This window comes from Myodes glareolus, chromosome 7, assembly GCF_982192425.1.
Source record: "Myodes glareolus chromosome 7, mMyoGla1.1, whole genome shotgun sequence".
Lineage (NCBI taxonomy): Eukaryota > Metazoa > Chordata > Mammalia > Rodentia > Cricetidae > Myodes > Myodes glareolus.
The window spans coordinates 63,220,186-63,241,805 of record NC_142032.1 but is presented as its reverse complement, the minus strand read 5'-3'; the positions used below and the strand labels follow the sequence as shown (position 1 = coordinate 63,241,805).

Below are 21,620 nucleotides of genomic sequence, written 5' to 3'. Positions count from 1 at the left end.
GCCCCCAGCACCAGCACTCCGCCTCTCCCGCACACTGGGCCCAGCCCAGCTCGACGCATCGTAACCCGGTCCCGTGCGGGCAGCTTCCCGCGCTATGGGACTCTGGCTTATTGGTTGGGAAGCCAAACTCGGAGGCTTCCTCGGTTTACCCTGCGCTTGACCCTCTTGACCGGGAGGGTGGTAACTTGTGCTCTCTGAGCGCTGACCGCGGTCAGGAATTTCATCACACCTAGTCCTAGCCAGACTCCATCCCTGTTTGAGAGGACCCACGTCTGAAGGCTTGAGGCCACGTGACCACTCGGTGACCAGCTGTCCCCAGGCAGCTCTACTCTTTAACACCTCAAGGGCAGGGCCTAATACGTGGGAGAAATTTGGCCGAAGCCGAGAACGCGGTTACCTTGACGACCGCTACCAGCCGGGCTACTGGGACGCTCCCGGCATGCCCCGCGCGGCGCGGTGCCGGAAGTGAGCGAGCACTTCCGTCCGCCATCCCCGCCGGTTCAGACTATTTGGTGTTTTCTGTTCCCAGTTCTCTGCAATCATGAAGGATGTTCCGGCCTTCTTACAACAGAGCCAGAGCTCCGGGCCGGGCCAGGCCGCCATTTGGCACCGTTTGGAGGAGCTGTACACGAAGAAGTGAGCTCTGAGGGTGGACGGGAGGGAGAGGGCGCTAGGAGCGCCTGAAAGGGGCGACAGCCAAAGGAACATCTGTTGCCAGGGTTCTGAATCTAGACTCCCTGCTTTCCATAAACTTACTGGCTGTGACAGGTTTTGTCTTCTGTATGGTCTTAACTAAAGGGGCTCGAGCTGGCCTGTGAATGCTAGCTTTTAATTCAGGCAAGCAAATAGTTTTGAGGCTAAGATGCCACCCCATTTGAGACACGGGCCCTGGTAATTTGTACTAAACCACGGTGTGATTGTCTACCGCCTGTAATTTCTTCTTGATTCTAGAATCGTTGATTCATCCACCACTGCCTCTGTTTTCTGTTATATTTCCCATTGACCTTTTTGCCAGTGGAGAGATCTTAGTGTTTGCGTTTGATTAGAAACAGGATGAACTTCAGAACAGTTACAAATTGCTGACATTGATCTAGAGCGTTTCATGAAGAAACACCTTTCCTGGAGATCCATTCTACACAAACACTCATGTGTTTTGACGGTGTTCAGCAGTTTTCTACTATTAGTGTTTTCACGAGAAATTTTTCAGTGTTTGGTGGGTAGCATTTTGTATGTTTCAAAGCACTTTATCTACACTATTAAATATTAGCCTTTAGTCATTGTGTGAAATGTGCTATGTCGGTGTCCTAAAGATGTATCTATTGACATACTTTATTGGCTTATTTCATCCTTCATCTCATCCTCAGATGAGGAGACCGAAGATCAGTTTTCTATTCCTTCATGAGATATTCAGCTAATAAGTAAGGGAGCACAGAGTTCAAAATATAGCTGTAGCATTGCAAAATTCTCCCAGTTGACACTCAAAATGAGTGCTGAGGCAGTCTCAAAAGATGTTCTCCATTGTTACCTAAGAAACCGAGTCTTAGGATAAGTGACCAAGGGTAACAGAGTTAAGAAATGTACTTGAATTAATTGGCACATGCTTTAATTACTGTACTGTGAAGTGGGTCCTCAATAATACTTGATGGGGACCATCAAAGCTGATGGTATCGGTTACTTCCTAGTAGTTTATGTGTCTGAAGCACTTTTTATTTTTTTAGGTTGTGGCATCAGCTCACACTTCAGGTGCTTGATTTTGTACAGGACCCGTGCTTTGCCCAAGGAGATGGTCTCATTAAGGTAATGACTTGCCATACTAGGTCAGATTATGTTGAGCATACTCAAAGACTTTTTTTTTTTAACTTTAGTGTGTGTCGGAGGGGGAGAGAAAGAGAGAGCGCAATATGTGTGTAGATGCCCGAGGAGGCCAGAAGGGATCTCATGGGTCTGGAGTTGCAGGCAGTGTGAGCCAACTGGTATAGGTGCTAAGAACCTGATTTGAGGCCTCAAAATGCTCTTAACTATCTCTGGGCCATCTCTCCGCGCCTGCTTATTATTTTCTGTTTGTTTGTTTGTTTGAGATAGGCTCTGACCCACCAGGAACTTGCTGTGTAGACCAGACTGGAATCAAATTCACAGTCAACCTCCTTGGCCTTCCAAGTGCTGGCATTAAAAAGCATGTGCTACCGTGCCTGGCTCTACTCCTGAACTTTTAAAGAAAAAGGATGGCCTTTGTAATGGTCACAGTAGGCTGCATCTTTTCAGCAATCACTTTGTGCCACGGACGCTTGTAAGCACTATGCCCTCTATGACAGCACTGAGACAGTGTTGTTATCACTGTCTCTTTTTAATGCAATAGCAGACATAGATGAATCACCAGAGGTCATGGCTAATAAATCACCACATTGAAAACAGACTTTCTGGTTTCTAAAGATGTAGACTAGAGCTGGGAACATGGCTCAATGGGAGTATGTGTTTAGTATGTGAACCTTACATAATAACACTGCCAACAAACAAACAAACAAAGGCCCTCTGAGCCTCACATAACACCACCAACAAACAAACAAACAAGCAAAATCGAACCTGGATGGTGGCATACCTGTAATCCCAGCACTTCGAAACTTGAAGCTGGAAGATCAGTTGTTCAAGACTAGCCTGGCTTACACAGCAAGATTAGTAAGGAAAGGTACCATTTAAACAGCTCCCCTCACTTCCCAGTTCTCCCAGCCTGTCCATGCACACTGGTTCCACTTGCTCAGAGATTTCTGTCCCGGGTAGTATAGAAAAGAGAATGTCCTCAGTTGAAGGTGAGGGAGTTGGAGGGAGCCTGCATGATATGCTGTCTCTGTAATAGCGCACTTTTCTAATTTTATCCTCAGAAAGATATAGAAATGCACACTCTTTCCCATGCCACATTAGATGCATTGTTAGAATACCCCTGAATTTTCTCTCCAGAAGCCTCTTTTCTGAACTCTGTCCTGCCGTCATCTGATTTTGAAAGGGGTAGTTAGCTGACTCGTAGCTTGAGTTCTTACTCCTGGATACATTATATTATTTATAATGAAGCTTACCACTCGCTACCTCATCTCCTGGGGCTTAAGATGTTCTTAGGATTTTTATTTATCAGTTTGACATTTTATCACCCTTAAGAATTTGCAGTCGCTTGTAATCCTAAAGATTTTGCTGGGTGTTCTGTCTCTCAGATCATGTGGGGAAATGATAAATCAGATACATTGCATATTCTATATCATAGTGGTGCATATTTATCCTTTTCTAGTCTAGTGTTACATATGGTTATGAACCATCATGTGGGTAGTGAGACCTGAACCCAGGCTCTCTGCAACAGCAACAAGGGCTCTTAACCACTGAGCCACTTCTCCAGTCCTTTTCTGTGTTTCTTAAACTAAGAATGTTATCGTTCGTTTGTTTTGTCTTCTCCAGTAGTCCAGGAGCATCCTGAACCTTGGCATTTGCCTTACATGGTGTGTCTGTAGTACTGGCCTAGTGTCTGAGGGGTCACGTGTGGCTGAGTGGCTAGGAAATGGTAGCGCAGGCCTATTGAAGGCCTAGAACCTTCTGAAATCTGAAGGAACTCTAATCTGTTTGATTAGGAACATTCACCCTGGTGCAGCTTCTGTACTGGAGCACCTTGGAGGAACAATCTAGGAATTGATATTTAGGAGATCGTTTTAAAGATTTGTTTATGTAAATGAGTGCTTTATCTACGTATATGACTTTATGCCAGAGAAAGGCATCAGATCCCACTATAGGTGGTTATGAGCCACCATGTGGTTGTTGGGAATTGAACTTAGGACCTTTGGATGAGCCCCAGTGTTCTTAACTGCTAAACTATCTCTCCAACCCCTGATTTATTTTATTTTATTTTTATTGTTTCATTTTTTTAAAACAGAGTCTCTCTTTGTAGCTCTGGGTGACCTGGAACTAGCTCTGTAGACCAGGCTGGCTTCAAACTCACAAAGATCTGACTGCCTCTGCCTCCCGAGTACTAGCATTAAAGTCATGCGCCACCACCACCCACCTGGCTGTTTAGGAGACTCTTATAGACCAGTGTTATGAGTCTCAAAGCTAGGAGCTCTGGTTTTCTTCAATAATTCATTGGTGATCATTTATGTGGACTCAAATAAGCCCTGAGATGGTTCATTCTTCCATCATTCAGCAGAGGTTTGGGCGGTGTGTTCTCTGTGACGGGCATTGTGGTTTGCACACTTGCACCTGACAGTCTCAGTGCTGCAGCTCTAACCAGAAGTAGTTTTCAGAGTCTGTTTCGCAGAGTGAAGCTCTCTCTGTACTAATTCTCCGTCTTTGGTTCGCAGCTTTATGAAAACTTCATCAGTGAATTTGAACACAGGTAATCCCCTTTTGTCAGTTTTTTACTTTGAAAATGAATACATTAGTGGTTTTAACACTCAAAAACTGGTGATTTTTATTTCAGGGTAAACCCTTTGTCCCTGGTAGAAATAATTCTTCATGTGGTTAGACAGATGACCGGTAAGCCTCTATTTGTTTCATAATAGAGAATACCAAATTGGCCAGGGTTAGTGATGCCCACTGAGTTGCCAGTACTGACTGAGCAGTGATGACATCCTGAGTCACATAGTCCCAGGCCAGCATCGGTGCACTTGAGAAAGAAATGTCACTGTTTTCTTGCCTAAAGATGTCTTAACTGGTAAAAATCTGCTGTTGGTAGGTCTGACTTTGTTCGTGTTTCTATTCTAGATCCTAATGTGGCTCTTACTTTCCTGGAAAAGACTCGTGAGAAGGTGAATATGAAGTTTGAAAGGCATTTTCTGATATATATGTGATTTGTAATGTATGTCTACTTCTGTAGAAGTCACATTCCTGGTCTCAAGTCAGTGCCAAGGAGCAACTCGCTTTACAATTTCTGGGGTTCCCTTTTCCTTTACTTTCTTTTTTTTTTTTTTTTTTTAATCTCTTCAGGTTAAAAGTAGTGATGAAGCAGTGATCCTGTGTAAAACGGCTATCGGAGCTCTGAAACTAAACATCGGGGATCTACAGGCTACAAAGGTGAGAACACAGTAATATGTATCTTCTTCCTCTTTGACCGTTACAGGGGGAAAAGAACTCTCATATTCTGACCTACATTTCCCACTGTTTACTCGTTGCCCCCTTTTATATGCTCTACCCGTTTCGTTGATTGTTTTGTTTTGCTTTTGTTTTGTTCTGTTTTGTTTTCCGACTTAAGGTTAAGTTGCTGAGAGGACTTTTACTCCCTGTGGCTGTCCATCTAGTCAGGACTCCTCGTGGTCTCAGTTGTGTAAAGCCTGTGGACTTTCGTCATGGCAGGCGATATGTTTCCCTGTTCTCTTTCTTCCTCTTGTGTTGTTGAAGTTTCCTGTCTATATTTATGCCTTTAAAAGAAAGAGATTTAGCCAGACAGTGGTAGCACACACCTTTAATCCCAGCATTCAGGAGGCAAAGGCAGATGGATCTCTGTGAGTTTGAGGCCAGCCTGGTCTACAAAAGCTAGTTCCAGGACAGGCTCCAAAGCTACAGAAAAACCCTGTCTCAAAAAAGCCGGGGGAAAAAAGAGAGAAAGAGAGATCTCTGTGTGTGTGTGTGTGTGTGTGTGTGTGTGTGTCTGTGTCTGCATGTATGTCTGTACATCACGTGCATGCCGTGCCAATGGAGTGTGTGTGTGTGTGTGTCTGTGTGTCTGTGTGTGTCTGTGTCTGTGTCTGTGTCTGCATGTATGTCTGTACATCACGTGCATGCCGTGCCAATGGAGGCCTGAAGGAGAACATTGCGTCCTCTAGAACTGGAATGATAGCTGCCATGTGGGTGCCAGGAACTGCAGCTGGGTCCTCTGCAAGAGCAGCAAGTGCTCTCAATGGCTGTGCCATCTCTTTGATTCCATTTGTGCTGTTTTTAGTTTTGTCCAGTTTGTGAGACAGGCATGATAGAGGTGGCAGTGAGACTAATGTAACGGACATGTGGTAGTCACGTGTGTATCTCCAGACTGCGAGTGCAAAACCAAGTTTGTTTTCATTTTGGTAACCATGTTAGCAAAAGTAGTGGAAGTGGTGGTTGAACGTGTTTATGTTTTCATTGGCCTAAAAAGTACTCACTTGTTGCTTCCTCGTCCCAGATCACAGGCATCGTACTACATTTGCTTGAGGTATTTAAGGCACATCGAAAGCTGTGACACAGTGAGGGGTGCTGGATGGCATTCTTGGACTTCAGCCAGTCCCGGAGACCAGCACACAGACAGACCACATGTCCTGTGTCTGTGCTAGTCCCCCAGCAGGCCCATCTCACCCGTGTGCACCAGTTACTGTTCTTGTTGCTATGACGACATAACTAACAAGAAGGAACTTAAGGAATGGAAGTTCATTTTGTCTTACAATTTGTAGCAGGGAAAACTTGGCTGCAGGACCAAGAAGTGATTGGTTACATTGATCTGCAGTCGGGAAACAGAGAAAAGCTGATGCTCAGCAATTCCTTCATTGTTTTCAGTCCAAGACCGCTGCTCTTGGAATGGTGCCAACATTTAGGGTGGGTCTTCCTGCCTCAGTTGCCCTAATCTAGAAAGTTCCTCACAGACATGCTTAGAGGTTGTCTTCTGGGTGATTCTAGATTTTCTCAAGTGGATAAATTAATTGGAGATACATATAAATATCTTGGTCTTCCATAGCCAGGTTCGTGAGTTGGTATGTGTAGGCCGTTCATTTTTACCTCTGTGTGCCATCCCATTGTATACGTGTTTTATAGCGTATGTATCTATTCTCCTGTAAAGGAACTTGAGCCATTTATTTCATTACAAGTGCTGTTCATGTTAGCATTTCTTACTTGGTCTCTCTGTGATTGGCCAGTCCCCTGGGTGTGTGTCTGAAGATGGTAGTGTGAGGTGTTCTACTAAACCTTACAGGCCCCTCTGAAACTCCCTCTTTGCAGCTTTTGATATTTTCACGCTATTTAATTCTTCATAACCCAGTGGAGGTCAGGTGGTTTAATTTTGCATTTCTCAGTTGCTGGTGGTTTACACCACCCCACTCCCATCTCTGCTTCCCTTAATTGCCTGTTGCTGTCTTGCTGTGTGTCTACTGTGTCCTTCACATCTTCTTGCTAGTTATCCCTATAGGGTATGGAGTTACATAGCCTGTGAATATCTTTACCAGTCTACAGCTTGCCTTCGTATTTTCTTCTGTGTTTTGGATGAACCAAAGTTTTCATTTTTGTAGTCAGTCTTACTGATGTTACCAGTCTTTGCCCTGGCAGCTTAGACTTTATTTTTGTGTCACTTTAAAGATCTTTTAAGCTGAAAGGCGATTTTCCTTCTTGTGTGTAGGAAACCATTGAAGATGTTGAAGAGATGCTCAACAATCTCCCTGGGGTGACATCAGTTCACAGTCGTTTCTATGACCTCTCCAGTAAATACTATCAAACAATCGGAAACCATGCGTCCTACTATAAAGATGCTCTACGGTTTCTGGGCTGTGTCGACATCAAGGATCTGCCAGGTACACAGGACCCTCACACTTCTCAGCACTCAGGGGTCCATGACTGAGCATCGCAGCTGTGAGGTACTAAAGAGGGCTCAGCTCTCTCAGGTGTACAATCACTTTTAAAGCGGAAAGCTTTGTGTAATTCTCGATTTTACATCATATGTTCTCTGGTGTTGATTTAAATCCCATCCAAGCCCATCTTTCCCAGTCCCTTCACTCTTCTGTAGGTCCATCTTAGAAGCTAAGTCAGATCCTATAGGAATTGTAGTGGTGTGCCTCTCCAACCCTCTACAGGGTGGAGGGTATACGGAATCCCTACAGCTGAGACCTTTGCACTAAAAGGAGTACTTCACACTGTGGGAATAAATTACAGAGTCTTTTGGAAATCTGAGAATGGAAGGAAAAGTAGTCAGAGAATTTTGGTGAAAATAAAAGGAGAGTGTGTTTGGAAGAAATTTTCAACATTTTCTTGAATTTGATGTTGGTGGTAAGGAGACTGGCAACTCCTGAAAATGCTGATAAAACTTTGATTGCTATCTCTAAGCAGAAATATATTAGAAAAACAACTACTTTAGCCAAGAAACGAGAAAGCAGTCTCATTCCATCTAAAGAACTGCAGAGTGTTATGAGACAGCTGTGAGGGTAAAGACTCTTACTACCCCAGTAAGTACTACAAACTGAACGGTAGATAGATCGCATATCGCAATTTTAAATGAGTGGTATTTCCACAAAATTACAAATACGTAGTTCCTAGTATAACCTGTATTCTAGCACTTTTGAAGAGGTAGCTTATACTGCGGTTTGGTGTTAGACCCATTCTGATAATGCTTTCTATTCTTTGTTATGTGAGTTTTATAAGGCCAGACAGGACTGGGATGTGACTGACGTGTCATTTTGTAGTGTCAGAGCAGCAGGAAAGAGCCTTCACGTTGGGGCTTGCTGGACTTCTTGGAGAGGGAGTTTTTAACTTCGGAGAGCTTGTAAGTTGGCCTGGCACAGATTCCTTAGCGGTGTGGGGAAAAGAAAGTCTGACTTTGTGTCAGCTTACTGTCTCTGTCCCCACAGCTCATGCACCCTGTGCTGGAGTCACTGAGGAGCACTGACCGGCAGTGGCTAATTGACACTCTGTATGCTTTCAATAGTGGTGATGTAGATAGGTTCCAGACCCTGAAGTCTGCCTGGGGCCAGCAGGTAGGTTTCATGTACCCCTGTGTTTTTCTTTCAAAAAGGATTCCGTAAGCCTCTTCTCTACACACACCAGATACCCAGGAGGATCTAGGCATAGACAGGACATGAGCAGGCCAGGCTTAATCTTCCAGAAACAGGGCATTAGAGGTCAGGGTCACTCATGAGAGGCACAATGTGTGTGCTGGGTAAGCTGCATTATGGGCCTCCCAAGGGACGTGGTGTCTGTGTGATTTTGAATGAGTAAAGAGATGCAGGGGGAACAGAGGGAAAGAAAACTCAGCACAGTTGTTGAAGTGAAAAGTGTGTGTGGCCAGCATGAGCAGCTGTCTCCAGGGACACAAGAACAGAGCAGAGACAGACACTGAATAAAGCCAAGATAAGTAGTAGTAATTAGCCAAAGGTGCTTAACAGTAAGTCAAACCTGTTTTATTTTGTTTCATTATTTTGCATTTTTCTTAATCATATATGTGTGTGTAGTGTGCATTCATATGTGTTCGTATATGTTCACATATTTGTGTAAATGCATGTGGAACACAAAGTTGAAAGAAAGGAGTCTTTCTCAGCCACATTCCACCTTATTCACTTAGATGAGGTGTGGCTAGAATTTTCTTTGGGCTGTCAACCAGCTCCCAAATAAAGACATGGAGACATATTATTAATTATGAATGCTCTACCTTAGCTTAAGCTTGTCCCGCTATCTCTTTTACAATAATTAACCTGTTCCTATTCATCTACACTTTGCCTCGAGACTTTTACCTTCCTTTTGTTCCATGTGTCCTACTTTTCCTGCTTCTTCTTTGTCTGGCTAGCTGGTCCCTGGTGTTTCTTTTGTTTTTTCTTCTTCTGAGCCTAAATTCCTCTTCCTATTGACTCTCCCTGCCCGGAAGTCCCACCTATATCTCCTCCCTCACTATTGACCATTCAGCTTTTTATTAAACCAATTAGGCAGGCAAGGTAAAATAGCAACACATCTTTACATAGATAAACCAATATTCTACAGTTGAGTCTATTAGTTGAGCCAGAACTTGCCTATATGGCTAGTCTTGCTAACCAGTTTGTTCTGAAGATCTCCTGTCTCTGCTTATGCAGGCTGGAGTTCCAGGTGAGCAGCCATGCCACCTGGTAGCCCACCTGGATTTACTTGGGTTCTGAATATCTGAAGTCCAATCCTCTTGTTCACATGACAGACACTCTACTCTCTGAGCCTTCTCTCAGCCTGGTCACATCTCTTTTAAAATGAAATTACTAAAAGTAAATATTTCTAAAATATCAAGTATGGTAGGAGCCACAGTTATGTTCTTCTTGTACTTCCCTGAAACTTTGGGCTTTCCTAATATTCAATTAAAAAAAAACTTGTAAAATGTATGTGTAATAGAGTAGGGTGCGTAGGAGTGAAGGGACTGAGAAGACAGAAAGTACTGGGTCCAGTGAGACTTCGCTGCAGTGGGCTCACATGTCAGCAAAATGAGCCACCCACAAAGGAAGGTGGAGCCAGGTACTGTGGTTCATGCCTCTAGTCCACTGAGGTCAGAGGGTCACTTGAGACCTTGAGACTAGGAGTCATAGGAGTCAAAGACCAGCCAAGGCAACATAGTGAATGAGTCCCCCATCTCAAAAAAAAAAAAGACAGACAGACTGACTTGCTGTAGCAATGTATAAGAAGAAAAAAGATTCAGGGGAATGTCTACAGAGATGTCCCTACTGGGACTTTCCTTGGCAGAATATGACCTTTTTTTTTTTTTTTTTAGAATTATTTATTAATTATGTATTATTGCATGTGTTCATGCAGGCAAGAAGAGGGCACCAGATCTTATTACAGGTAGTTGTGAGCCACCATGTGGTTGCCGGGAATTGAACTCAGAACCTCTGGAAGAACAGTCAGTGCTCTTAACCTCTGAGCCATCTCTCCAGCCCGTTTTTGTTTTTTATTTCTGAGACATTGTCTCTTCATATTGTTGTGGTTTGTCTTAAACTCCTAGGATCAGGAATCTTCCTGCCTCAGTTCTAAAGTGTTGGAACCATAGGTATAACATCATGCCAGCTGCAGCCTTGGTAAAGAATGTGTTCTAGTTCTCACTGCAGTAAGATTTTCTGTTGTGAATTAACCACTGGCTCTTTTGACTCAGCACAAGCCACTAGTTCGTAGGTACTTTCAGCAGACTGTTTTCGTTGTGCTGACCAACATGCAGTACCACCCAGAACCTCTCAAGACACAAGACTTGTTCTTTGCTGGAGGTGCCTCCACCAAGAGTCTTGAGGTTCCTGCTCATGGTGTTTGCAACATCAATGTAAATCCTGTTTCGTATATTTCTGAGTATATGCCCATGAGTCAGTTTCTTCTTCAAATTCTCTGAGACAGGGATTTAGTATCACTTGGAACAATCAGTGAGCCTCAGCTACCCACAATGTAAAATATTTTCTTTTGTTTGAACCATAGTAGAGTTTCAGAACCCATGTTTCTGTCTTTCTGTACTTCCCAGCCTGACTTAGCAGCCAACGAGGCCCAGCTTCTGAGGAAGATCCAGTTGTTGTGCCTTATGGAGGTAAGAAGCACCCCGGGATCCCTGTCCGGAATACTTGACAGGCCCGTGAGCTCGCTAGGCCTGTGAGCTGCCTGCCTCTCCTAAGTAGTGTTCTCCTCGTGACTCTGCTCCTAACCTGTGTCTTCATTTTTGCCTCTGCTCATCTAAGTTTGAATTTGGATCTTAGGGTTTTTTGTTGCCATTGTTGTTTATTCTCTGTGGGGGAGGGGTCAGAGACCAGCTCACAGCAGTCACTTCTCTCCTGAGTGTCGAATTGTGGGTTGTCAGGCTTGACAGCCAGCGCCTTTACCCACTGGATCATCTCCCTGGCCTGTGAGTTTGTCTCAGACAGGCTCCCTTGACACTTCATAAGTCGTCCCTGCCCATTGACCCTGAAGCCACTGTCTCTTGTGACACGCCCTTTCTGTCCGTGTACTTTTCTGTTTTCTCTGATAGAATGTGAGTATCTGGTAGAATTGCAGTGTGTATTTCCAGTTTCCTGAAGTGGTCCCTGTACAAAGGACCTGGTGGCCTCAACTACCTGGTCAAGGAATGCACATTTGTTCTTGTCAAAGATTCCTTTACAGTTTGCTTTTTCCCTTAACCTCTAAGCATTTACAACTTGTTTGTAGTGGACGTGAGGTTAGGAAAACTTGAGTACTTGAGTATGGGGCTGATAAGATGGTCTATATTTTCGGAGATTTGTTTTTAAAGGGACTTCTGTCTTCCATTACACATGCCTGTGGTGCCTTTTAGCGTAAGATGGTCTATGCTAGCTTCTAGGCTCCTCAGTCCCTACTCACAAGTACCTGTAAAATACACTTCAAAGCCCTCCACCCCAGCTCACAGGTTCCCGTCTTTTTTTTAAAAAAAAATTTATTTATTATATATAGAGTGTTCTGGGCACCAGATCTCATTACAGATGGTTGTGAGCCATCATGTGGTTGCTGGTAATTGAACTTAGGACCTCCGGAATAGCAATCAGTTCTCTTAACCTCTGAGCCATCTCTCCAGCCCCAGAGGTTTTTTTTTGTTTGTTTTTTTTTTAAGTCCAGGTTCTCATTATGTCACCCTGACCCCACCTGGAATTTGCTGTGTAGACCAGACTGATCTCAGCTTACAGAGATCTACATATCTCTGCCTTCTGAGTACTGGGATTAAAGGCATATACAACCATGCCCACAGAACAACTTTCAGCTTTTGACCAAAAAAAAAAAAAAAAAAAAAAAAAAAAAACTTTACAAACAATTCTCTGACCACTTTTGCTTAGAAAAATGGTTTTGTTTTTCAGATGACTTTCACACGACCTGCCAACCACAGACAACTAACTTTTGAAGAAATTGCCAAAAGTGCCAAAATCACTGTGAACAAGGTATAGTTCTTGGACTTGGGGTATCATAGCAGCAGAGCTACCCAAGGCAGAAGTCTGGCCTTGGCGAGGACTCATGTAAGCCCCTTGCTCAGGTGGAGTTGCTGGTGATGAAGGCGCTCTCAGTGGGACTGGTGAGAGGCAGCATAGACGAGGTGGACAAGCGGGTTCATATGACCTGGGTGCAGCCCCGCGTGCTGGATTTGCAGCAGGTAAGGGGACTGAACTCCTGCTCACCTTTGTGGACTTGGGTTATCCAGTGCCGTCTTAGTTTTATGTGAACAGAAGCCATTTAGCCATTTCGGAAGAAGACAGTATTCCACACAAGGTACTGCAGATGGGATTACTGCTGCAGAGACCCAGGTCGTGCACACCCGGGGTCTAAACCCTGCATTTAGAGGCTTACTCTGACAACAGTGCTGACTGTGCCCATGAGGCCTTCTAATCTCAAAATTGGTACTCTGATGAGATGTGTTCCTGGTCTGTGACTTAATCCCTTATCCTTACTCATATTTTCTGGACATTTGATCCTGTGATTTCCTCCATTCCTTTCCTTTCATGTGAGTTTTTAGAATGTTCTTGTGATAAGAATTGGCACGGTGACCTATCACACACCTCCCCCTTCAGCTCTATTGCCCTTAGTGTTACCCCAAAAAGAACTGGGATTTAGCACTACCACACAGGGCCTGTGACTCCCTTCCAGCCTGACACCCATGTGATCTGGTTTGCCTTTAGATCAGGGGGATGAAGGACCGTCTGGAGCTGTGGTGCACTGACGTGAAGAGCATGGAGATGCTGGTGGAACACCAGGCTCAGGACATCCTCACCTAGTGACCCAGTGTCCGCAGACCCTGCCTCACCTTGCAAGGCTTTTCTGTGGCCCCTGAAACCATCAGCAGAGATCTGTATTGAATTGGCATGGAGTTTGGGATCCTGCTAGGAGTCGGAACTGTTTTTGCTATTAAAACTGAGATCTTTCATTGAGGGGTCTTTGTTTACTTGGAGAAGGCTCCTGTGTAGGGTGTTTTGTAACCTGCAAGGGGTGGGAGGGGGACCCAGGCCTAGATGATGAGGAAGGGCAGGAATGGGAATGGAGACAGAGTAGTCTCCACCCAAATCCACTTGAATGGACCTTTTCCAGCGTCGTCTGAGAATGCTCCTATAATAAATGCCTTTGCTTTGTTCTGCTGATTCTTCTGTTTTGGGACTTAGCTTCTTGGGCAATTCTGTGCCTGAAGAAGCCAGTGGGTTGATAAGGATTAACCTCACTCCTGCCCTACAGTGCACAAGGTTGTCACCAAGGAAGTGTGTGTTTATTGTCAGACAGGGAGGCATTCGATCCGTTTCGCAGCCCGGGCTTTCTCACACACATGCTTCACACTTGCCACCTGGCGTCATGGGGCACTGGACGGTCTAAGGAGCAAGCACAATCAACACAAGCAGTAGGTAGATGGAAGAGTTTAATCTTTCAGGGCTCTGCCACTTTATGCTGTGGAGCTTTTCTTATAGCTTTCCAAGTGAGATAAGACCCATCCTGCAGGAACCAAGAGGCCGACGAATATGACCACGATCCCCATAGCCTGCTCCTGTGGAAAGACAAACATGATTCCACTGACCATTAGAAGGCCTGGGCCTGGCCATTGGGCAGGGAAACTTCCCTGTCCTTGGAGCCCTGCAGTGTGGGCCTTCTGCCTCAGCTAGAAGCGTCCCCATTGCTAGAGATCACTGGCCTTTTCCTCTCTCTTGGTTAGCCAGCCATAGTCCCCATTTGCCTTCTGTGTCGCTCGGCAGTCCTGTGAGTGAGCAGGCTCTGCTGCGTCAGTGAGCTTGGCAGCCTCTAGTCCTTGCTGGGGAGAATGACCTCAGACACCGGGAGAAACAGCCTTGGGCCCAAGAGCCCAAGATCCTGCACAGCTACAGCAGCTGCCAGCAAGGCAAAGGTTCACTCGGCCCCCTGATCACAGCCCTATGTTCCAGGGTGCTGTGCAGAATAGTAGAACAATAAAGGTTCCCGTTGTTATAAACAAGCACAGGGCTTTTCTGTGAACGCAGTCCCATTCAGAAGGCAAACTGGGTGAGGTCAGACACTTGCCCCACATGGGTGTCCAATGTGTGCAGTGGTGACCCCATTAGGGAGCCCTGTGTTCTCAGTAGCTTTACTTAGCAAAACAGATTCTGCGGCATCAATGGCATGGCACTGAGTTTCCCTACGAAACAAGGCCGGCGCCCTGAATTTAAGCAAATCTGGCATAGAATAGCAATCTTAGTTTGGACCGTGTCATAGCTGTATGCCTGTGATCAAATGGCCTGGTTCTTAGATTAATTCATACCTCAGACCGACACACTTCATATGTGGGACTCTGTTGGGTATGCTGCCATCTAGTTTCACCCTCAGAGCACCCCACCTTTTCCTGTAACAGTGGAGTACACACCCCGATCCAAGCCCTGCACCCACTTCAATTCTGTGCCCCGTAGGTCTGTCACTGTTGACCTTGGCCAAAGGTATGTGAGGCCTGAGGAAAGTACCCACCCTGCCATTTGTAGCCCTTTGAGAGCCTGGCCACAAGCAGTGGTGCCAGGCCCCCTCTTGGCATTCAGACCCTGATACCTAGCACCACAGCCACCCCTTCATTATCACCTCAATCTTCCCTGTCACCCCGAAACCCAGGAAATGCTACCTTAGAAGTTACTCACCGTAGCGGAAGTGGGGGCTTTGGCTATTTTGGCAGAGATATGGGCTTTGGGAACCACTGTAGACTTCACAGAAGCTTGGAGTAGCTTCAGAACAGGGGGGAGCCTTGGCATGATTCTCAGGCTGCGCTCCTTCCTTGGCCCCAAAGAGGTACCCTGGGTGTCCGCTGCACGTCCTCTGCTCACTTAGGCAGTTGGGGCTTTTTATAGCTGGGCTGGGCAACTGCAGCTGTCTCCTGTCACAAGACTTGGCAGAAAGGATGCCTGTCAGTAGCTGGGCGAGAACCATCCTGCTCTGCGATCATGCTGTGAGCCCCTCAAAATGTAGGGATATGGCATGGGCCCTTGTGAACAAGATTAGCTTCTTTGCAGAAGAAGATCTTAATGGGATAGGCCCAGGAATTAACATGCAAGAAATGTAGCATACTTTAAAATAAACCTTATATCTTGGGGTATCAGCCAGGCATGGTAGTGCACGCCTTTAATCCCAGCACTTGGGAGGCAGAGGCAGGTGGATCTCCGAGTTCGAGGTCAGCCTGATCTACAGAGCAGGACACCCAGTGCTACACAGAGAAATCCTGTCTCAAAACAAGGCAGCAACAAAAGATCTTGGGGTATCAGCCGAACAGTAACACACAGACCCTGTGTTGAAGTTCTGTGACATGTTCCTGGGTGAGCCACTGGGCTTGCTATCCTCATGGTACACTGAACCAGCAGCCCTACTGTCCTGAGTCTGTTCACTGGAGGTTGAGGCACTGCCGGGGAGTTCCTACAGGGAGCTTGGTAAATGGCCTCACAGTCGTGCTGCAAAGGAGCAGAAGTAGAACAAAGAGCAGGCACCTGCTGAGTGCCAACTGTGGGCAGGAGCCATGTCTGTCCCCAGGCGGAGGAGGGGCAAGTCCCTCCTCTTATCCTACCTGACGCCTGCCAAATGCAAAGGGCCGGTTTCCAGCACCACCCCAGCCTTGCTGTGCTTGGTTGCTGGTTTTCCTCCCATCTCATTTAGTCTCTTCCTGACCTCTGGCTAACCCCAAGCTCTTCAGTCTCCGTCTGATCTGTTCAGACACCCTGGACCAATCTGCTGTAGCACTGCCAGCTTCTCAGTCGTCATCCGGGTTGGCTCTCCCTGCCTCAGGGCCAAGTTCTGTGGCCCTCAAATGTTCTTCCCCAACAGCAGCCCCTTCTGTCTGGAGTTCACACTCGCTTCCAGCCCCCTTGTAGCACCACATCCCCAGGAGATCGGCTCCCCATCTTCCCATCTCTACTTTGACCTCTGTACATTATCTCAGACAATTCTTGTAAAGCAGCTGTCATTACTGCCTGTGCTCTACATTCTGCTCCGGGCTCAATGCACTCCCTCCTCCACAGCCCCCCAGGCCCGAGTGATGTACACAACACTGCCAACACACACCAGTGCCTTTCACGGGACCCTCTTTTCCTATTCTCACATATCTGCTCAGGTAACGAGGTTTCGTGCACATGGCACCTGAAGTGTATCTTGCTCCACTGTGTGTTCCTCTGACTGAAGCAGAAGTGTCCTGAGGGTAAGGACTCGGTGTTCTCTACGGACTTGAGAGCCTAGAGCAGTTTTCAGCTTGGCAGATTTGTTCGGCCAGTGTTAGGCAATGGGGATGGATGGGTAAGTGATGGGTAGTCCGCTGGGCAAGGAGATGTAAGGATGGATGATGTGTCCGTGACGTGCCAGGCACTGAGCTAGATTGGGGATACAAAGCTGGGTCATCTTCAGGGGAAATGCCCCATTATCAGAAGGTCCAGGATATTGTCACAGCTGATCAAGGCCACAGCTCAGTGTTTGATCCTTGGTTGCTTTCAGACACTATTGGTGTGAGCCCAAGCCCAAGATGGGACCCATGGTCACTGAGCATTCAGTGACTCTGCTGCACCAGGAACTTAACTTGTTATTCTTTTCCTGGAAACCACATTTGCTGTGTACTTGGGACACTTCTGTAACCGCCACCTGTAGGCCCAGTTCAGTCTTCAGCAAGGAGCCAAGTCCCAGGAGGTCAGAGGGAGGGCTTAGGTGGGGAGGTGTCCTGAATATTACTCCCTCCCACCAGCACTGGGCTCCAGATTCCAGCCTCAGGCTGGGGGTAGGGGGTTCCTCCCCTAGTCTGGAGTAATCCCTTCCGCCTAAACCTTTAATTATAGCCTTGGGGTCCAGTCTTGGATAAGGTAGTGAACCTGAGCAGTTTGTTCCGAGACTCACCCTCTCACTGGTATTTCTTCTTCTTTTACAAATAAGACCTGTCCCTAACCTGTCATGGACCAGCTTCTGGCAGAGGTCCCCCATCTCTGCTACTGGGGCCTGGGCCATTTTCTGGCTGGCCATTGGCAGGACTGTCCTCAGCTCTCAAGACTGCCCTAGACCTGCCTCATACCACCCTTCTCAGAGTTACAATCAAGAGAGTCCCCCCCGCCCCCTAGAGCCCAGGGGCCACACCAGCTATAGCCCTCCACTCCCTTCCCACACTTCCCTAGACTTTGTGACCTTCCAGAACTTTCCAAGCACAATCCAACCCTCGTTATTCCTCCACTGACGTAGGCTCTATCCTGCTACTCCAGTAGGGAAGCAGTTACCCCTCCTTCCTGGTCCCCCTTTTACTTAAAGAAAACAGTGTTACCAGGAGCAGGGGAAGACAGCCGAGTGCAGTATAGGATAGAGATGAAGGCTGGGTAGAACTGCCAAGAAAACAGGCGTTGAGAAGTCTCATTACAGGCCAGCCTACCCTGGCTTGGCCTGAACATGAGTGTCTCTCCGGGTGTCTGGCGGACAAATTACCCTTCTGCTCAAGTCTTTAGGCGGTGTTCAAACACACAACCTATGCATGTGACACTGCCCTGGTCCTGTCCGTGAGTTCAGAAGTGTGAGAAGACCTACAGCCTGAACTCGCAGTGAAACTGAAGGTCACCTCTGCCTGCAGGACCACAGATCTGAGTGGATAAGGGTGGACACAGGGCGCCACCCTGTGTCAAGACTTAGAAGTGCAGGAACTGCTGGGGAACTTAATGAACAGAGAGTGAGCAAGTGTTCCCTGAGCTGTCAGAGATGCTTTATCGACCAGGTGCCCAGAGGTCACTGATAGGACCCTTCTCTTGCGCTTTACATTGGGCTTCTATTTATAGCTCATTAAACATGTTCCCAGGGTGTGGTTTCTGAGCCAGCAGTACCTGGAAACCAGCTCGAGGGGATTCTCGTACTCTGGGACAGACCAGCTTTTGACATAGCAGGCTGGAGGCATTTAGAGCAGATAGATTTATTATAGGCCTGGAGGTTTGTTGCACATTTCACATCACCATTTTCATGTCACAGAAAAAAATGGGATGATTTGGGCTGGAGAGATGGCTCTGGTTAGAAACACTTGCTGCACAATCACAAGTAGTGGGGTTCAGATCCCATATAACAAGCCTCGCATCCCACGATCGCCTGTAACTCCAGTTGAAGGGGTCTAAAGTCATCTTCCGGCCTCTGTATATGCACAGCCACCCACAGAGTGGGTGCCCACACATACATGGCAAAAGGCCATGTGGAGGCATGCACTTCAGTACATAATTAAAAACCAGTAAATACTTGGTGCTTCACACTTATTCATAATAAGTCAGCCATGTTCAGAAATATTAAAGGCTTGCCCAGGTAAGACTCCATCTTTTCTTTTATCTTCAAAGTCATTATCCCACTGAATGCTTGGCATATTTGCTAGAATTACGAAAAACAGATGAGAGACCTTAGAGAGGGTGTAGCTTTTTTGGGTGTGTGTGTGTGTGTGTGTGTGTGTTGGATGCTGCTCTAGAAAGGGTGGATGCTGAGCTAACCTCAGAGTATGGTCCCTGCTGCCTCAGAACAAGACCACAGAGAGAAATCCCTAACAAGCCCTGGCTTCAGTCTCTCTTAGGGTGATGAGACCACAGTTTCTACTCGTTCATGAAAAGGCTCAGACCCTCAGATGTTTGAATCTTGGTGACCCAAGCTGCCTTGCATAGTCAGCAAGCCTCAAGATGACAATCCACTGTGTAAAAATGTGAAGGTTGATCTTATTGACTGGATTTAGAATCACCATAGAGACATACTCTGGTGGGTTTGTCTATGTGGATTGTGGTGTGGTTTTTTTTATTTTATTTTTTGTTTTAAGAAAATGACTCCCAAAGGGAGTGGCACTATTAAGAGGTATGGATTTGTTGGAGGAAGTGAGTCACTGTGGAGGTGGGCTTTGGGGTCTCATATATGCTCAAGCCACGCTCAATGTGACATTCAGATCACTTCCTGGTGTCTGCAAGATGAAGGACTCTCAGCTGCTTCCCAGCACCATGTCCTGCATGCGTGCCGCCATGTCCTACCATGATGATAATGGGCTGCCCCTCTGAAATGTAAGCCACCCCAATTAAATGTTTTCCTTTATAAGAGTTGTCATGAAGGGGCGGAAATGGAGACTTTTATATTTTAATAAACTTTGAGGAAAAAAAAAAGAGTTGTCATGATCATGGTGTCTCTTCACAGCAATAGAAGCCCCAACTAAGACATGGATGTTTCCAGAAAGGTTTGAGTGAAGAGGAAGACCTACCTTGAATATGGGCAGCACCATCCCGTGTGCTGACTGAAGGAGGAGGGGCCAGCTGAGCATCAGTGTTCTTCTCTCTCTGCTTCCTGACTGGATTGGGTTGTTTTTTTTTTAAGATTTTATTTATTTATTATGTATACAGTGTTCTACCCGCATGTGTACCAGGACACCAGATCTCATTACAGATGGTTGTGGACCACCATGTGGTTGCTGGGAATTGAACTCAGGACCTCTGGAAGAGCAACCAGTATTCTTAATCTCTGAGCCATCTCTCCAGTCCCCCTGACTGGATTTAATATAACCAGCTGCCTCGTGTTCTTGTTGCCATGCCTCCCCATTGTGATAGACCTTCAAACCGTGAGCCCAAACAAGCACAGCCTTCCCTAAGTAGTTTTTGTCAGACATTTTGTCAACTCAACAAGAAAAGTGACTGATACACTCAGCAAAGTCAAATGTCCACCCAGCCATCCATCCAGGTAGGAGCCCGACCTGGTGCAGCCTGAACAACCAAGACGCCATGCCATTGAAGAATCAGCTGAAAGCTCATGCAGGAACCCCCACCATCAAATGAGCCTTCACGGGGTGGGGAGGCAGCATCAATTGGTTGAGTGCTTTCATATCAGAAGCCCTGAATGTCATCCCCACCCAGCACCACATCAACCTGGCATAGTGATAGTCATCGCAATATCAGGGAGGTACAGTCAGGAGGATCGTAGGTTCAAGGCCATTCTCAGTTACGTAGAGAGCACAAAAGCCAACCTAGGATGCATAAGATCCTGTTTCGAAAATAGTAAACAGTAACCAGCAAGATGGGTCAGCCTAGTGACCTGAGTTCAGTCCCTACCACTTACAGCGTAGAAGGAGGACACAGACTCCACAACTATTCTCTGACCTCCACAGGCACGCTATGGCTTGTGCAGCCCTCCCCCAGTAAATAAATAACTTTTAAAAATTAAAATCAAACATTAAAAAGTAAAAGAAAGAAAGAAAGAAAAGAAAGAAAAGGAAAAAAAAAAGCCAGGTGGTATTGGTGGTGCATATGCCTTTAATTCCAGCACTCAGGAGGCAGAGGTTGGATGATCTCTGGGTTCGAGGCTAGCCCTATCTACAGAGTGAGTTCAAGGACGACTCTTAGACTCTGTAGTTTCCCTCTACTGCTGAAGTGTGGTTAATGAACTGGCGCTGGCAGCCTTCTTCTGTCTCTGGGGAATTTATTTACAGTGGTCACTAGCCCAACAGGGTTCTTTTCAGCACAGAGCTTCTGACCCTTGTACATCCATGCTATGATCTCCTTCCGTGGAAGACAAGCTGACTCAAGCTCTCTTCACGGGGATTTGCCCTATGGACCTGACTGCAGAGTTTCAAAACCCCCAATGTTTTGCTAATGTAATGGTTAACTTTATGTGTCGATTTGGCTGGACTCTGAAATCCAGCTACTAGGCTACTAGGCTCTTCGAGACTGTTTTTGTAATGACAATAACAGGCAAGCGGGGTGGACTTTGGTGACGCAAATGACCTCACATAGTATGAACGAGCCTTGTGGTCAGTTGAAGGCACAAAAACAAAATCCAGCCTGACTTACCTTGAGCAAGAAAGAATTCTGCCTCCCAACAGCTTTGGGTTCCTGTGCAAAGCTGGCTCTGCCAGGGTCTGTCCCTACCAGCTTCCCATCATGTGCTGGGTCCTCCAAGCCCCATAACCAAGGAATCCAATTTCTAAAATCCACCTCCCTCTCCTTTTCCCCTCCCTTCCTCCTCCTGCTCTTCCTTCTGCTGGTTCCACAGCCCTGCAGACT

The 21,620-nt window shown here is 46.4% G+C and overlaps 2 protein-coding genes across 2 annotated transcripts; one reads left to right on the top strand and one right to left on the bottom strand.

The window, feature by feature from the left end:
• The first annotated feature begins 458 nt into the window (after positions 1-458).
• Positions 459-13,751, top strand: Psmd13 (proteasome 26S subunit, non-ATPase 13). Its single transcript, XM_048458590.3, has 13 exons — positions 459-636; positions 1,719-1,797; positions 4,332-4,366; positions 4,451-4,506; positions 4,735-4,778; positions 4,957-5,043; positions 7,325-7,496; positions 8,382-8,461; positions 8,547-8,672; positions 11,150-11,212; positions 12,483-12,563; positions 12,656-12,772; positions 13,296-13,751. Exons 1-13 carry the CDS (start codon positions 542-544, stop codon positions 13,389-13,391), a joined length of 1,131 nt encoding a protein of 376 aa, XP_048314547.1. The 5' UTR covers positions 459-541; the 3' UTR covers positions 13,392-13,751.
• A 251-nt stretch (positions 13,752-14,002) lies between these two features.
• Positions 14,003-15,446, bottom strand: LOC125415971 (cytochrome c oxidase subunit 8B, mitochondrial-like). Its single transcript, XM_048458592.3, has 2 exons — positions 15,255-15,446; positions 14,003-14,146 (listed from the first exon to the last, which is right to left on the bottom strand). The coding sequence occupies exons 1-2, from the start codon at positions 15,363-15,365 to the stop codon at positions 14,045-14,047; spliced, it is 213 nt and encodes a 70-aa protein (XP_048314549.1). The 5' UTR covers positions 15,366-15,446; the 3' UTR covers positions 14,003-14,044.
• Positions 15,447-21,620: the final 6,174 nt, after the last annotated feature.

Bases quoted from the DNA above. Each gene is read 5' to 3' on its own strand.
- Psmd13 (XM_048458590.3), top strand. From the start codon at position 542: ATGAAGGATGTTCCGGCCTTCTTACAACAGAGCCAGAGCTCCGGGCCG. The intron at 1,798-4,331 runs GTAATGACTTGC...TTTGGTTCGCAG, and splicing joins AAGGAGATGGTCTCATTAAG to CTTTATGAAAACTTCATCAG. The intron at 4,367-4,450 runs GTAATCCCCTTT...TTTTTATTTCAG, and splicing joins ATCAGTGAATTTGAACACAG to GGTAAACCCTTTGTCCCTGG.
- LOC125415971 (XM_048458592.3), bottom strand. From the start codon at position 15,365: ATGCCAAGGCTCCCCCCTGTTCTGAAGCTACTCCAAGCTTCTGTGAAG. The intron at 14,147-15,254 runs GTGAGTAACTTC...GTCTTTCCACAG, and splicing joins AAGCCCCCACTTCCGCTACG to GAGCAGGCTATGGGGATCGT.